Genomic DNA, 12,098 nt, shown 5'->3' on the forward strand with positions numbered 1-12,098 from the left:
CGGTATACGACCAGACCCGCACAAAATCAGTGCTGTCCGAGACTTCAAGCAACCGACGTCTCTGAAGGATCTCCGTAGCTTCGTGGGCCTGTGTTCTTATTTTCGTCGGTTTATCAAAGATTTCGCCCAGCTTGCTCATCCCCTGACAGAGTTGCTACGCAAAGCGCCCATTCCGATGGACCGTTGACTGTGAGGCTGCTTTCGAGCAGCTGAAGTATTTGCTTACTTCCGGGCCCCTCTTGCGCCATTTCGACCCGGGGGCACTCATGGAACTGCATACAGATGCTAGTGGTATCGGTGTTGGTGCCATGCTAGTTCAATATCATGACAGCCGCCAGCACGTCATGGCATATGCAAGTCATACTTTGACTAAGGCGGGGAGGAATTATACGGTCACCGAACTGGAATGTCTTGCAGTTGTTTTCGCCGTCCAAAAGTTCAGACCTTATTTGTACGGCCGGCAGTTCAAGATCGTCACAGATCATCATTCGCTTTGTTGGCTTGTCGGACTACGTGACCCAGCTGGTCGGTTGGCTCGCTGGTCCTTACAGCTTCAAGAATATAATTATTCTGTGACCTACAAGAGCGGTCGATGTCACGCAGATGCCGACTGCTTATCTCGTCTTCCATCTCTGACTGTGGATGATGATGATGATGATTTCGACAACTACCTGGCCGCAATCTCATCCAACTTCCCAAATTTGGACGTCTTCCGTCACGAGCAACAGCGCGACCCTTCGCTGAAACCAATGATTGATGTGGCTCGTAGCTCTAAACGTGCCACGCCATTCGTGATTCATGACTCCCTACTATATCGCAAGAATTACTCCAGCCATGGTTCCACACTAATCCTCGTCGTGCCAGAATGCCTGCGTCTTGCGGTATTCCAAGCCATTCACGATGACATCCTGTCTGGGCACCTTGGATTTGCCCGAACGCTTCACCGTATGCGACAACATTTTTACTGGCCTCGACTCTGGAAGATCACCAAGCACTACGTCGCAAGTTGTGATGTCTGCTAACGCCACAAACAACCTACCACACCATTGGCTGGCCCACTGCAGCCGGTTAAGCCACCAACGTCACCATTCGAAAAGGTCGGCATAGATTTACTGGGCCCTTTCCCCTAGTCTACCACCAGCCGCTGCTGGATTAGTGTGGTTGAGATTACCTGACGCGGTATACTGAAACGATGGCGGTTGCTTCAGCCACATCATCTGATGTGTCATGGTTTCTTCTACACTTGATCATACTTCGTCATGGGGCCCCTCGTGTGGTAATAAGTAATCGCGGCCGACAGTTTACCGCTGATGTTGTCGAAGAGTTGCTACGGCTTTGTGGGTGTATCGCCATTCTACGCCATACCACCCTCAGACCAACGACTTCACTGAGCGCACCAATCGTACCATCATCAACATGCTTTCAATGTACGTCGCAGCGGACCACAAGAACTGGGATGCCGTATTACCTTTTGTTTCATACGCCTTTAATACCGCGAAACACGAAGTCACGGGTTATACGCCTTTTTTTCTTCTCTATGCTCGTCATCCCCAAAGTTTCCTTGACACCATACTTCCTTTTTCGACGAACGAAAACGCTAGTGTCGCGCAGGTTTTATGTCGCGCCGAAGAAGCTCGTCGACTTGCTCGGCTCCGAACTCTTTCCGCCCACGCTCGCGCGAAAGACCGTTACGACGTACAGGTGATTTGGTTTGGCTGTGGACGCCTGTTCGAAAGAAGGGACTTTGCCAGAAGTTTCTTTCTAAGTACTCAGGACCATTCGTCATTACTCAGTGCCTAAGTGACATCACTTACACTGTTGCGAAAGTGACAGCTCAGAACCGGCGTTCGCGCAAGACGCAAATTGTGCACATTGCCCGATTGAAGCCCTACAACAACCGATCGCTTCTACTCACTCGGTGAGCTTCGTCTGGCCCGAAGGGAAATGTAACGCGGACTGAAAGAGCGAGGAAGAAGAAGAGAACGGACGCTCTCGAGCGATGGTGATTCGGCAGTGATGGTAGAGCGCTGACATTTTTCAGTGTAAATAAACCCATCACATCCGTAATAATATGATAGCTCTTGTGTTTGTATCGTGTATGTTCGTGCCACACAGTGTAATCGTGTTTACATGCAAGTGTGATAAAACACGAGCTTTGAGCGTACACGTGCCGTGCTCTGACATCACTGCACATCCACTGTGGCACAGCGTTATCGCGGGACCCTCTTTCCTGTTTGGAATACATAAAATGCAGCGTTGAATAAACTTGGGGGTTCTTTGTAGCGTTGAACTCGGCTTATATGTGTCACCTACGGCACATGCACGAAACATGATGTCAGACACCTGTACCCATGCTCACGCCATAGGAAACCACTGAGCATTCGTCAGTCAAGTTATGGACTTCTTGAAGCCACCAGATCGCCTTCGCCTGGACGGAGATGTCAGCAAAAGGTGGAAACTATTTAAACAGAAATTTGAGCAGTTCCTCACCGCATCGGAGGCAAGCGAGAAACGACAGACTGGGGCGACGAAGGTGGCACTACCGTTCAGCGTGACCGGGGATGAAGCTTTAGAAGTTTTTAACAACTTCAGCTTCACCGAGGGTGAATTCAAGAACGACTTCGAGACTGTGGTCAAGAAATTGGAAGAGTACTGCGAAGCTCAGCTAAATGAAGTCCATGAGTGATTCGTGTTCCGGCAGCGAGTACAAGCAGACGGTGAATCAATCGAACAGTTCATAAGGGACCTGAGAAGACCAGCTCAATCGTGTAACTTCGGTACAATGTCCAAATCTATGATTCGAGACCAAATTGTGTATGGCACAAGTAACGAAAAGGTCCGTGAGAAACTTCTTCGAGACAAAGGGTTGATGCTGGCTAAAGCCGAGCAAGTATACAAGGCAGCGGAACTAGCCGCCGCACAGAAAGAAGTTTGGTCTCAAGAGAGACAAGTCGACCACGTGAAAGCAAGCGGATCCACCCGGGAGCGGCAGAAGGAATTTGGATGCAGTCGCTGTGCACGCATGCATGCCCCACGAAGCTGTCCTGCGTTTGGACGCATCTGCAGAAAGTGTGGTGGCGAAAACCACTTTGCGGTGCGTTGCAAGAGTGCCAAACAAGTCTCGGAAGTCCGTAGCGGGGACCGAGACGACGATAATTTTGAAATTTTTAACGTGTCAAACGGGAAGCAGCAACGAGGCTGGATGGTGCCAGCCCAACTTTGCAACATGCAAGTTTTCCTCAAGGTAGACACCGGTGCAGAAGCAAACCTACTGCCATATGGTACATGGCAGGGACTGCGGCCAAAAGCATTGTTCAAGGCTAGCAAAGTGGTTCCTCATTCATATGAGGGAGCAGTCATCAGCCACCTTGGGATTGCGACGCTCAGAACCGCAATAGGTAGCCAAGTCTTAGGCATAGACTTTTTCATTGTGAAAAGGGGGCGTCAGGCCATCCTGGGGCTACATGCCAGTGAGCGGCTGGGACTTTTCACGAGGTCAGTGAGCTCGATTACAATCAACAGCAGCGAGCGACTGGTTCAAGCTTACCGAGACATGTTCCAAAGAGCGGGGTGCATCCAGCGTGAATACCGGATGGTGTTACAAGAAGGTGCAACTCCAAGCGTCCAAACGCCGAGACGTGTTCCTATGGCATTGCAAAAGCCGCTTAAAGAGGAACTCGAAAGGATGCTTAAGGCAGTCATCATCACCAAAGTAGGAGAGCCCACGGACTGGGTAAGTCCCTTGGCTATAATCAAGAAAAAAAATGGCAAACTAAGGATCTGTATGGATCCCAGAAGAATTAATGAGTGCCTAAAGTGAGAGCACTATGAAATGCCATGGCGCGAAGACATTGAGGCAGGGTTGGCAGGCGCAAAATTTTTTCATGTTTGGACGCAAACTTCGGTTTTCATCAGATTCCACTTCACGAGGAAACTTCAAGAATATGTACATTTGCCACACCTTTCGGCCATTATCATTTCCTCCGTTTGCTCTTTGGAATCGCTTCAGCTCCGGAGGTCTTTCAGAAGCCGTTAAACGAGATTTTCGATGACGTCGCAGGCGTGCAAGTGTATGTGGACGACATGCTGATATGGGGATCGACAAGACAGGAACATGACAGGAGGCTAAAGAGAGAGAGTTCTAGAAGCGGCGCGAAAAGCGGGGCTGACTTTCAATCCTGAAAAGTGTGAAGTTGGCATCACTGAAATTTCTTTTCTGGGCGATATAATTTCAGAGGCAGGAATAAGGCCGAGCCCCACATGTATTACTTCGGTTCTTAGCTTGCCATCACCTACTGACAAGCTCGGAGTGCAACGAATGCTAGGCGTGATAAACTACTTCGGAAAGTTCATACCCGCTCTCGCGGAAAAGACTCTGTTATTACGCCAGCTTATAAAGAAAGATGCGGTTTTCGAATGGACGAAGAATCACGCAAGTGAGTGGGAGCAGCTTTGCAAATGTCTTAGTGGACAATCGTTGCTGGCAATCTTCGATCCACAAAGAGACGCGAAGATTGGCATAGACTCAGCTCTCTTGCAGCAGTATGGTGACTCGTGGAAACCGGTTGCATACGCCTCTCGCGTATTGACAGAGGCACAGAAAAGGTATTCGCAGATTGAAAAGAAGGCAATGGCGGTTGTAATAGGGTGTGAAAAGTTTCATCACTTTGCGTACGGACGCCATGTTGTTCTAGAAACTGACCACCGTCCATTGGTAGCAATCTAGAAGAAACCTATTGGGGAAATGCTGCCTCGACTGCAGCGCTTTTTTCTTCGTTTATTGAAATATGATTTTCAACTGCAGTTCCTTCTAGGAAAACAGCTGGTCCTGGTGGATATGCTGTGACCCGCAGGGCGCGGGTTCGTATCCCGGCTGCGGCGGCTGCATTTCCGATGGAGGCGGAAATGTTGTAGGCCCGTGTGCTCAGATTTGGGTGCACGTTAAAGAACCCCAGGTGGTCTAAATTTCCGGAGCCCTCCACTACGGCGTCTCTCATAATCATATAGTGGTTTTGGGACGTTAAACCCCACATATCAATCAATCATGGTGGATATGCTGTCACGAGCTTCCGTCGGCAGTCCAGAGAAAGACGGAGTATATGAAGACGTCGAAATACATACCGTAAGTGCTGTCTCTTCATTAATGAGCGAAGCGATGCAAGATAGTCTGGCGAGAGAAACAAGGAAGGATGGCTACCTAAAGAACCTGGTGGAGCAGTTGGCAAAAAAAAAAAAAGAGTGGAAGGAGAGCTAAGACCCTTTATAGGTGAACTGTCTGTCGTAAATGGCGTCTTGCTTAAAGGCAACAAAGTGGTGATGCCACCAAGTATCCGACGTGAAATACTAAGACGCACCCACTATGGCCACATGGGTATAAACAAATGTAAAGCCCGAGCACGTGATCTAGTGTTTTGGCCAGGTTTATATTCAGATATTGAAAATGTAATTGCCGGGTGTGCTGTCTGCAAAAAGTACGCTTATAAACAGCCACGTGAACCGCTGATAATACACCCGAAAACCAATCAACCATGGTGTCGCGTTGGCATCGATATCTTTCAGTACGGCGGAAAGTCGTACTTCTGCGTGTACAATGCACATTCTAACTTTCCGGAAGTGGAACAACTCCAGGATACATCGGCAGCGACGACTGTTGAAAGACTACAAGCAATTTTCGCTAGGTATGGCATACCCCTAGAAGTATGCACAGACAATGGCCCACAGTTTTCAAGCCGAAAGTTTGCCATTCTTGCAAAAGACTACGACTTAAACATACAACATCAAGTCCGAGGTTTCTCCAATCTAATGGCCTGGCTGAAAAAGGCGTACAAATTGTTAAAAGAATTTTGAAAAAAATCAATTGAAGGGAAAAATTACTTTTGGATGGGTCTTCTCAGCTACAAGTCCAGCCCACTGGAAGACGGGAGGTCCCCAGCGGAGCTGCTCCAAGGTCGACAACTGAAGATGCCCATACCAGACTTCAACGAGGGCCCCCGAACAGCCGTTCGGAAGCATGGACAAGCGCAACCCAAGCATCGGTCTCTTCCACCGTTGACCACATGGTGAGTAGTGCGAGTGCAGGGGAACACTTGGGAAACAAAGGCTAAAGTTCTTAGCCAGATGCAGCAGAGATCATACGCTGTCATCACCGAGAAGGGCAACGTTCTGCGACGGAACCGCCGACACCTCATGCCAACAGCGGAATCCTTTGACGACACAAAATACTCTTCAGACAAAGAAGGCACAAGTGATGACATCGGCAACCACCTGCAGTCCACAACTGATAGTGCAAGTTCTGTGACTGTAAGCCCTAGACTCAGACGGAGTGCCCGAAACCGAATACCACCGCAGGGACTGGGTTACGGGAATAACTTTGAGCAAGTTACGTAAACAGCACTGCTGAGATCTGAGTGTATTTTTCATGGTTTTGTTTTCTGATTGCGTGGTTCAAGTTTCAGAGCAGTGCCTTGTTTCAAAATTAGTAACATGAGTAATCATGGCACTACAACTCAAGGGCATAAGCAAACAGAAAACTTGAATCGGCGATAAGTTGTACGAGTCATTGTCAAAGGTTATGCTGCATTTTTAGTGTTATCATACTCTTGCTCAATCTTTAACACCCACTTTCTCCTTCCCAAGTATAGGGTAGCCAATTGAAATGATGTAGTTAACCTCCCAGTCTTTCTTTGGCCTTCCTCTTTTTACCTCTGCCCATTTTTTTAGCACCCTGCATGCACAGGGCAGAAATTACACTCACTGTTCTGTACCATCGATTCCTTTTATCAAATGATGCATCAACAGATTCAGGGCACAGTGCAGGCACACTGCTCAGTATGAAAAGCGTGACCGAGAGCTGTCCTCGCCGTCTGAAGGTGCATCTACATCTCGGAGTAGCTTAATGGAATCGATGCACAGTATGGTCTGCGGGTATTGGTAAAAATGGTGTCTCTCATAATGGCTCCGCTTAATGTAGACGAAGTTTTGCTTTGTTTGGGACAACGGCTTCTCCACGACAGTGGCATCAACACGAACGAGGTTGCGGTGAAGCAGAGGCCGGCCTAGGAGTGTGAAGTCGCGAGCATTGACCAACAGCACCTTCTCAAGACGCAGGGAGTCCCTGATGTCCACCAGCATGTCGGCTTGAACGAGCACCAGGTCTTTTGGGGTCACCTTGAACTGCTTGCCGTAGATGTAGATGACCGCAAATAGACGACCCGTCGTGTCCTCGGTGATCTGCGCGTTGACGCTCTCCGACACGCGCCTCGTTTCTTCGACATTGTTCGACGAAGAGACCAAGCTGCCTTCGACAACGGACAGCCGCGGTGCCGCCGGCGAGGGGATGATCACGGGCTTCAGACGCGTCGCATCAGAACACAGACCGCGATTCTCTGACCGTGGAGTGCCGGCCCCGAGTGCGTGAACGGTCCGTAGTAAGGAACTCGGCTTATATGTGTCACCTACGGCACATGCAAGAAACAGTGTTCAGCTCTACGCACTCGGCAGCTGTGCTGTATTATTGGAGGACGCCATCACAAGGCATGAAAAAGTAAGGGGAGAGTCTAGAGTAATAGGGGCATTGACGCTGGATAATGACTACCATTGTGTCTCACTGAGCTGTCTTTTCTTACTTTCGTGAAGCCAAGTAAGGCATTTAAGCAGGCACCTTAATCGTGCACTGGCAAGCCAGGGATAAGCAGTTGGCATCCTTGCGTATTCAGTCAGGCTTGCAAGAGACCAAAATGAAGTATTCGAAATTCAAGGTTCAGGAGCCTGGTAATCCATCCGGATCTTTGAAGGTGGACAACCAGCACAGTGCATAGCCATCTGCAACCACTGGAAAGGAGGGGCCAAGAAAGTGTCGTCAAACTTTTCCAACTGCCTGAACTAGTCCAGAGCACTCACACTCGATGATCTAAAATATGCATTCTGAAGAGGAAAGGAGGCAGTTAACATTCAGTGACATGAACGCCACTTTGATGTTGGGTGAGAACACTGCCGATTCCATGACCACTGGTGTCACTGCAAGTTTTGGTGTTAGGCTGATAGGTCAGATGACGTCCCACCAGTAATGACAGAAGTCAGGAAAGCCTCGAAAGGAGTGCAAAGAGACAAAGCTGCTGGTGGGGACCAAGTAACGAGATATTCTGAAAAACGAGGAACAGATTGTGTTAGAAAGACTAGCCACCCTGTTTACGAATGGTATTTTCCCGAGGCGGGTACCAGAATCTTGGAAGAATGCTAACATCATGCGACAAATAATAAAACTACAAAAAAGGTATTAGGAAGTTTCCAAAACCATCGTGGTAAGCCGCAAGACTTACCCACACGCTATCATTTTGATGAACATTAATTTATTGAAAGCAGATCAATTTTACTATTATAGATTATTATTGTTCATAAAAAAGCAGAGACTCCATGTTAGTAATATATCAATTTAATCTCCATGGTATCAGTTATACTAACAAACAAATGTCACCACTCACGCAAACAAACTACGGACGTCAGGACCTACGATATCGATTACCCCGGCTATTAAACATTGTGAGGAATGACGTAGACTTGCGCACCTTGTTTTAAACAATACAAAAAAAATCTTTGTTACATTCTATGATAACTTTTCAACATTTTGTACACTGCTTATACATGTTTTTTTTTTGTTCACTGATTTTTTACTACAGTTTCAAGCTTCATGATTTGATGCATTTAGGTAAGTCATCTTAAACTGTTTGAATGATACATTTTCTTTTCCATGAAGTGTTTTGCATATGTTTCTTTTCATGAAGTGTTTTCATGATATTTTTCACTTTACATAAATTGTTTTTTATTGTATCATTTCATGAAGTGCCTGTATACTCATATTTCTTTAATGTTTACATAAATTGTTTTTATTGTATCATTTCATGGAGTGTTTATATATGATGTTTTTAATTTATATAAGGTTTTTTATTGTATCGTTTCATGAAGTGGTTGTATGCGTTTTGTTTTCTGGCGGTACTTGCATGATGTGAAATTGTATTGCACTGTTTGCATTTAGTTGTGTACATGCTGACGCTTTATTGTTGTACTTGCATTCAAAACCATGTGTACGCACACCCAATGTGCAGAGGAGTAAAAGCCTCTGTCAGGCCACATGGCCTTAGGCTCTTGCTCTTCTTTCTGTAAAACGAAAGAAATAATAAATTTCAAACTACAAATCTTAATTTATAAGATAGAGGATGACAAGGACATAAAAAATTACAGGCCGATCAGCTTACTGTCTGTTTTCTACAAACTATTCACATAAATAATAACTAATAAAATTAAGGCGACTGAGAGCTCAATCAACCAAAGAACCAAGCAGGGTATCGTACAGTCTACTCAACAATCGACCGCATTCATACTATCACTCAGGTAATAGAGAAATGCTCAGAATACACCCAATCACTATACGTAGCCTTCGTAGATTATGAGAAGGCATTTGATTCAGTAGAGATATCGGCAGTCATGCCGACGCTGCAGAATCAGGGCGTTTGTGAAGCATATATAAACATCCTGGAAGAAATCTACAGAGGATCAACTGCCACCGTAGTGCTCCATAAAGAAAGCGACAGAATACCAATAAAAAAGGGTGTAAAATGAGGGGATATAATCTCCCCAATGCTATTTCCTATGTGCTTACAGGAGGTTTTCGGAGGCCTAAAATGGGAAAAGTTAGGGATAAGAATCAGTGGGGAGCACCTTAGTAACGTGCACTTCGTCATTGGCATTGCATTGCTGAGTAACTTGGGGGACGAATTGCAATTCATGATTACTGAATTAGACAAATAGAGTAGAAAGGTAGGGCTTAAAATTAATCTGCAGAAAACAAAAGTAATATACAAGAACCTCAGAAGAGAGCAGCTCTTCAAGGCGGGTAGCAGTGCACTTTAAGTTGTAAAAGAGTACGTATACTTAGGACAGGTAGTAACCTCAAAGCTTAACCACGAGACTGAAGTAACTAAAAGAATAAGAATGGGGTGAAGCACATTCTGCAAGCATTCTTAAATCATGACTAGTAGATTGCCACTATCCATCAAGAGGACAGTATATAACAGCTGCATCTTATCAGTATTTACCTATGTAGCAGAAACCTGGAAGCTTACAAAGAGGGTTCAGCTTAAATTGAGGATGACACAGCGAGCGATGGAAAGGAAAATGATAGGTGTAACTTTAAAAGAGACAAGAGAGAGCAGAGTGGGTCAGAGAACAAACCGGTGTTAGAGATATCATAGATGAAATCAAGAAGAAATGGACATGGGCCGGGCACGTAATGCGTAGACAGGATAACCGCTGGTTGTTAAGGGTAACTGACTGGATTCCCAGAGAAGGCAAGCGGGTTAGGGGGAGACAGAAGGTTAGGTGGGCACATTAGAAAGTTTGCGGGTATAAAGTGGCAGCAGCAAGCACCGGACCAACTTGATTGGTGGGAGAGGCCGGTCAACATAGGAGAGGCCTTTGTCCTACAGTGGGCGTAGTCGGGCATGATGATGATGATGGCGATAGGTCATAATGTGCTAAGATGTGTGGGAAGGCGAGTAATGTAATGGGTGCAAAATACAATAGCTTGTTCGGGGATCCATCTAAAATGACATGTCCTTCTTCAGGAGTTCTTTAGGGCACCGGCAATGGCAGTGAAGTTTTTGATGAAACATTGAAAATGGAGCACAGGCCAAGGAAGCTTTGTCGATCTTTTGGGGAATGTGGTCTGGAGAAAAGATTTGATAGCATGAATTTTGTCTGGATCCAGTTGCCCTCCCCTTCCACTAGTAAGGAGGACAGGCATATCACTTTCCCGGCAGCCAGAACAGCATGTAGAAATATTGAACTTAAGGACTATTGGTCTGAATACATTCAAAACTACAGAAAGCCATCTTGTGGCCTTTGAATGTGAGTGTGAGACTATGATGTCATGCAGATTGCAAATGTGTGCTGACCATTTGTATCCGTGAAGGAGGGAATTAATCATTCTTTGAAACGTAGCTGGGGCAGTACTCAGTTCCAAAGAGATTACCTTAAGCAGGATAAAGCTATTAAGTGTGACAAATAGGGTCCTTTCAAGGTCTAGCTCATGGCCAGAAAGCTACCATTATGTTGATGTCAAGTATATAAAAGAGAAATGTGGACAGTCGACAGTGTCGTCATTTCATTGTTGAGGTTAGAAAAGGCCTTGTGCATCATATTAAGTCATTATTTTACTCAAAAGCACCAGCTTCTCTTCTACTTTGCTCTCATGACCGGTTATGCCTTGTACCGCAAGAAGAGTCGTCAATGTCTTTTGTGAGCATATTATTTTACTTCATGCTGAATCTTCTTTTCTTTTGCAAGGGACATGCAATTAGGATGTATTCAGATTGGGCTGCAGTGTCCAGTGTTGACCTTGTGAATGACAATGGACGTTCAATGATGTCACGAATGAGGCTTCATGTGCTGAGTATTCACCTTTGTTGGCAGAAAGTTGGGCATGTCCATCTTTTCCATATTGCCATCGACTGGGCTGTGTGAGGATGAGGATGGAGCAGAGAACAAAGTGTCTGCAGTGAATGCATATACAGCATATTTAGCGATAGAAAATATGTTGGCCAGTAATGCCTTCTAGAATAAGTTGAATGCACCTGCTGAGTAATAATATTGGTACGAGCGCTCGATTATTGGAATGGTGAAAAGTGTTTGTGGGATGCAATATGTGGCTTCTATGGCGCTTGCAATTTTCCCAGTGTCGATAATTAACCTTGGGGGTTAATATATATAACCAACCTAGCTATGTAACCAACCTAACTATGTTGGTTATAGTGACAAGGATGTCCTTATACAGTCTTTGACTTTGGGATATCGTTTTGTATGATAAACACATGTAACATTCTTGTATTTATATCAATAAAAAATCTGAAATTTGAAAAATATACTGATGGCATGCCAGTACTTGTTTCACAACAACCTCAGCTGTGTCTTCTCGTTTGGCTTGATTGTGGCCAGCTTGCACTGTTGCCAAATAAATCCATTTTTTCTAAGGATCCTTGAATCCTTTAGTGACTGATTGTTCCTCGAATACTGCACACAATGATGCAAATGTGCTAGAAAACAAA

The 12,098-nt window shown here is 45.7% G+C and overlaps 1 protein-coding gene across 1 annotated transcript; it reads right to left on the minus strand.

The window, feature by feature from the left end:
• Window positions 1–6,825: 6,825 nt before the first annotated feature.
• LOC142767888 (large ribosomal subunit protein bL21m-like) lies at window positions 6,826–7,701 on the minus strand. Its single transcript, XM_075870131.1, has 2 exons — window positions 7,626–7,701; window positions 6,826–7,454 (listed from the first exon to the last, which is right to left on the minus strand). The coding sequence occupies exons 1-2, from the start codon at window positions 7,699–7,701 to the stop codon at window positions 6,826–6,828; spliced, it is 705 nt and encodes a 234-aa protein (XP_075726246.1).
• Between the last annotated feature and the right edge of the window lie 4,397 nt (window positions 7,702–12,098).

The sequence above is a fragment of the Rhipicephalus microplus genome, chromosome 7, assembly GCF_043290135.1.
Source record: "Rhipicephalus microplus isolate Deutch F79 chromosome 7, USDA_Rmic, whole genome shotgun sequence".
In the NCBI taxonomy this organism is placed as follows: Eukaryota; Metazoa; Arthropoda; class Arachnida; order Ixodida; family Ixodidae; genus Rhipicephalus; species Rhipicephalus microplus.